At 61.3% G+C, this 4,691-nt stretch overlaps 1 protein-coding gene across 1 annotated transcript; it reads right to left on the reverse strand.

The window, feature by feature from the left end:
• Positions 1-858: 858 nt before the first annotated feature.
• On the reverse strand, positions 859-3,836 carry LOC121660518. Its single transcript, XM_042019888.1, has 5 exons — positions 3,719-3,836; positions 2,855-2,962; positions 2,121-2,504; positions 1,472-1,597; positions 859-1,025 (listed from the first exon to the last, which is right to left on the reverse strand). The coding sequence occupies exons 2-5, from the start codon at positions 2,910-2,912 to the stop codon at positions 937-939; spliced, it is 657 nt and encodes a 218-aa protein (XP_041875822.1). The 5' UTR covers positions 2,913-2,962; positions 3,719-3,836; the 3' UTR covers positions 859-936.
• Positions 3,837-4,691: the final 855 nt, after the last annotated feature.

A 4,691-nucleotide genomic window follows, 5' to 3' on the forward strand; every position in this document is an offset into this window, starting at 1 on the left:
TGTTTCCCAAGAATTCCCAAAAAAATTCCCAAAAAACTCCCACCAGATCTGGGCGTTTCCCAAAAATTCCAAAAAAATTCCCAAAAAACACCCACCAGATCTGGATGTTTCCCAAGAATTCCCAAAAAAAATTCCCAAAAAACACCCACCAGATCTGGATGTTTCCCAAAAATTCCCAACAAAATCCTCAAAAAATTCCCCCAAAACTCCCACCAGGTGTGGGTGTTTCCCAAAAAATCCAAAAATATTCTCAAAAAAAATCCCAGAAATTCCCCAAAACCTCCCACCAGCTCTGGGTGTTTCCCAAGAATTCCCAAAAAAATTCCCAAAAAACAGCCACCAGATCTGGATGTTTCCCAAGAATTCCCAAAAAGTTCCCAAAAAACTCCCACCAGATCTGGACGTCTCCCAAAAATTCCCAAAAAACTCCCACCAGCTCTGGATGTTTCCCAAGAATTCCCAAAAATTCCCAAAAAACACCCACCAGATCTGGATGTTTCCCAAGAATTCCCAAAAAATTCCCGAGAAACTCCCACCAAATCTGGGCGTTTTCCCCACAGCCCGTCCCTAAACGGGGGCACCCCCGGGACCCCCCCACCCCACCCCTGCACGGGGACCCCCACCCGGACCCCACCCCCCGAGCCCCGGGCCCCTCGCGGGTGGGAAGGGGCTTCACTCCCGCTCCGGAGCAACGCTCTTTATTTGGGATCTGAGGCTTTGAGCCCCCCAGCCGTGGGACCCCGAGGTTTGGGGTCCCCTGGAGGGGGTGGGGGGACCGTGAGCTGCCCCCTGCCCATCCCTCGGGGTCCGAGCAGAGCCCCCCGCCCCAAACCCACCCTGCCCCCGCACCCCCGTGCCTGCAGCCCCGCCCCAGAGCCCCGTCCCCCCATTTGGGGCCGTGTCCGGTGTCACCCGTGGGCCTGTCCAGGGGTGGCCTCAGGTGTGGAGACTCTTCAGGTCACCCAAGGCCACCTCTCCTTCTTCCCCTCCAGCCGCGGCTCCGGGCTCCCGGGCTGGGCCCCGCGCTGAGGGGGGCGGTGAGACGAGGCCGTGGGGCACCGCTGGCCCCACACGGAGCTGCTCCCGTCCCTGTCCCTGTCCCTGTCCTCGTCCCGTCATCACCGTCATCCCCATTGTCCTGTCTTCATCCCCACCTTCATCCCACCCCAATCCGCATCCCATTCCCTCCTCACCCTCATGTTCATCCCATCCCATCCCATTCCCTCCTCACCCTCATGTTCATCCCATCCCATCCCATCCCATCCCATCCCACCCCACAAAGGAGCTGGAAAACCCCTCCCCACACCAAATCCCATCCCCAGTTGGACCAGGGGGTCTCCAACTGCTCCCATCCCGCAGCACCCACTTGTGCCCCCCACACCCCCCCCCTGTGCCCCCCCCACCCCCCCTCTGGCCCCCCCCAATACCCTCTGTGCCCCCCAGCACCCCCCTTTGTGCCCCCCACACCCACCTCTGCGCCCCCAGCAGCGGCCCCGGCCGTGGGCACACACGAGCACGCCGATGGCCACGGCGGTGAAGGCGGCCGTGAGGACACAAACCACCAGGATCATGTCCGGCCCCGCGGCCTTCGGGACCTCTGCGGGGTGACACCGGCACGTGGGGACACGACCCGGAGCCCTCCCCACGCTCCCTGTCCCGGGCCAGGCTGGGAAACCCCCGAGGGGCAGAGCGGGGGGCACCGGGCACCACCCAGATGGGGACAGGGCTGGGGCAGGTGACAGATGCACCAGGGAATGGGGGGAGCCCCAAATTGCCAGGGGGTGCAGAGTGGGGGGCACCACCCAGATGGGGACAGGGATGGATACACAGGGGATGTGGTGACCCCAAATTGCCAGGGGGTGCAGAGTGGGGGGCACCACCCAGAGGGGGACAGGGATGGACACACAGGGGATGGGGGGATCCCCAAATTGCCGGGGGGTGCAGAGTGGGGGGCACCACTCAGATGGGGACAGGGATGGACACACAGGGGATGTGGGGACCCCAAATTGCCAGGGGATGCAGAGTGGGGGGCACCTGGCATCACCCAGATGGGGACAAGGCTGGACACAGCAGGGAATGAGGGGGACCCCAAAGGGGCCAGTGCCACCCCCGGCACTCACCTGCCACCGCGGGCAGCAGCACCAGGGAGCAGAGGAGCTGCGGAGCCGCGGCGCGGGAGGCGTAGCAGGAATAATTCCCGAAATCGGGATCGCTGAGGTTCCTCAGCAGCAGGGACACGCCGGCGTCCCCTGTCCCCGCGGCGCAGAAGGCGACCCTGCCCCTAAAGCCGCTGTCGGGCTGCACGGGCGGGTGCCAGCCCGGCGCGGTGGGCGGCGGGTGCCAGCCCAGGCGGTGGCTGAGGACGGGGACGGGGCGGTGGCCGCCAGCCTGGTGGGTGCAGCTCAGGGTGACGCCGCGCAGGTCGCCCCAGCGCTGGGTGCCGCAGGGCAGGCAGGCGTCCTCGCCGGTGGCCGCGGTGACCGTGACGGTGACAGGGGGCTGGTCTGGGAGAGGACACCGCGGGGTCACCCAGGGGTGGCATACGGGGGGACAGAGGGGACAGCGCCGGGAGAAGGGGGCTCTGATGGATGGCGGGTGTTGGAGGCGCGGCTGGGGACAGGGGGACATGTCTGGGGACAGAGATGGTGGCAGCGGGGCCGTGCCGGGCCGAGGGCTCGGTGGTGCCAAGGAGCCGCCCCGTGAGTCACCGCCCTGCCGGGAAGGGCCCCCCCGCCCCCGCCCGAGGGGTCCCCGCGCCGTGGGCTCCGTGCAGGGGGGGGGACAGGGGGGTGGGAAGGGGGTCTCCGGGGAGGGGGGCTCTGGCCGGACCCCCCAGCCCGCTGCCGGTGGGTACCTGCCCCGGCGAGGAGGGGGCACAGAGCCCAGAGCGCCACGACGGGGACCAGCGCCATCCTGCCGGCACCCGGGCAGCTCCCGGGGGACGCGGGCACGGCGCCCTCAACTGCGGGGCACCCCAAAACCCTGGGGTCACCCCAAAACCGTGGGGTCACCCAAACACAGCCCCCCTCCCCCCCGTGGCGAGGGAGGCACCCCGGGGGCATCCAACCCTCCACAGCCCGTGTGAGCAGGGGGGTTATGGGGCTGGGGGCTGGGCAGGTACAGGGCAGGGGGGGCTATGGGGTTGGGGGCAGGGGCAGCGATAGGGCAAGGGGCTGGGACAGCTATAGGGCAGGGCCGGGGTGGTTTATGAGGCTGGGAGCTGGAGGGCTTATGGGGCAGAGAGCTGGGCAGACGGAGGGTATAGGGCAGGGCACTGAGGCATCTCTAGGGCAGGGGGCGGGGCTGGGTGTAGGGCAGCGCGGTGGGCAGTGCCCCGGCCCCCGGGATGCTCGGAGCCCCTGCAGCCCCCGGCCCCGGCCCCGCGCCCCTCACCGTGCCTCCGGCTGCCGCCCGCCGCTGCCGCGCTCAGCCCCGGCCCCGCCCGGCCCCGCCAGATGTGCCTCACCCACCTCGGAGCGCTCCTGCCCTGCCCCGGCCCCGCCAGATGTGCCTCACCCACCTCGGAGCGCCCCTGCCCCGCCCGGCCCCGCCAGATGTGCCTCACCCACCTCGGAGCGCTCCTGCCCTGCCCCGGCCCCGCCAGATGTGCCTCACCCACCTCGGAGCGCTCCTGCCCCGCCCGGCCCCGCCAGATGTGCCTCACCCACCTCGGAGCGCTCCTGCTCAGCCCCGGCCCTGCCAGATGTGCCTCACCCACCTCGGAGCGCTCCTGCCCTGCCCCGGCCCGCTGCGCCTCTTCCCGGCTGGGCCGCGTCCAGCTGTGCCCGTGCCAGCTGTGCCCGTGCCAGCTGTGACTCACCTGGCTCCGTCCCTGCCAGCTGCGCCCGTGCCAGCTGTGACTCACCTGGCTCCGTCCCTGCCAGCTGTGCCCCTGCTGTGTCCTGCCCGGCTGTGCCCCATCCAGATGTTTCCGTGCCCGTGCCCACCCGCAGCAGAAAGCACAGGGAAAGGCTCGGTGCCGTTTTTATTAAGATGTTCTCTCTAAGATGTCAGCGCCGCCGATTTTAGGTTTGTGTTTTAATGTGTTCAAAGTGCAGTGTTTTGTATCATGTGCAAATAATTTTATACCGTATGAAGGATATTAAAAAATTATGTATTTTATGCTACAGGCTATTTTTATTGTATAGAAAATGGATCTTAATATGTGATATAATAATATATAATAAAATAATGTAAATAGGATAATAAAATTTATAATAGTTAATATAATAAATTTAATACAATGCGTTTAATAAAATAAATTTAATATAATACATTTGACACAATAAATTTAATATAATAAAAAGAGAAAGTGATATATGTTATAATATAATACAAGGTGTATTATATTATATTAGATTATATCATATCATGTTATATTACATTATATTATAATAATGGCCTTAAAATAGAACAAAACACTCTTAAATCTCTTTCCATCTACTACAAGGATTGGTGCCTTTGTTTTTCCATAAATTTATTAAAATGACTATAAATTACTCTTGTTATTAATGACTCTTAGTGCCCAATCTCACAGTAATATAAAATACAACCAGCATTAGTAATAATTAATAATAATATCAGTGGTGCTATCACATAATAAAAGTATTGGTAAAAATTCAGATTATTAGTATGAATATTGCTATTGATTGTCACAATGTAATAGTAAAAGGGGTAATTAATAGTGTCAT

The sequence above is a fragment of the Corvus kubaryi genome, unplaced genomic scaffold (genome assembly GCF_017639235.1).
Source record: "Corvus kubaryi isolate FWS band 111438036 unplaced genomic scaffold, C.kubaryi_AGA036_p1.0 36380, whole genome shotgun sequence".
NCBI classification, from domain to species: Eukaryota; Metazoa; Chordata; class Aves; order Passeriformes; family Corvidae; genus Corvus; species Corvus kubaryi.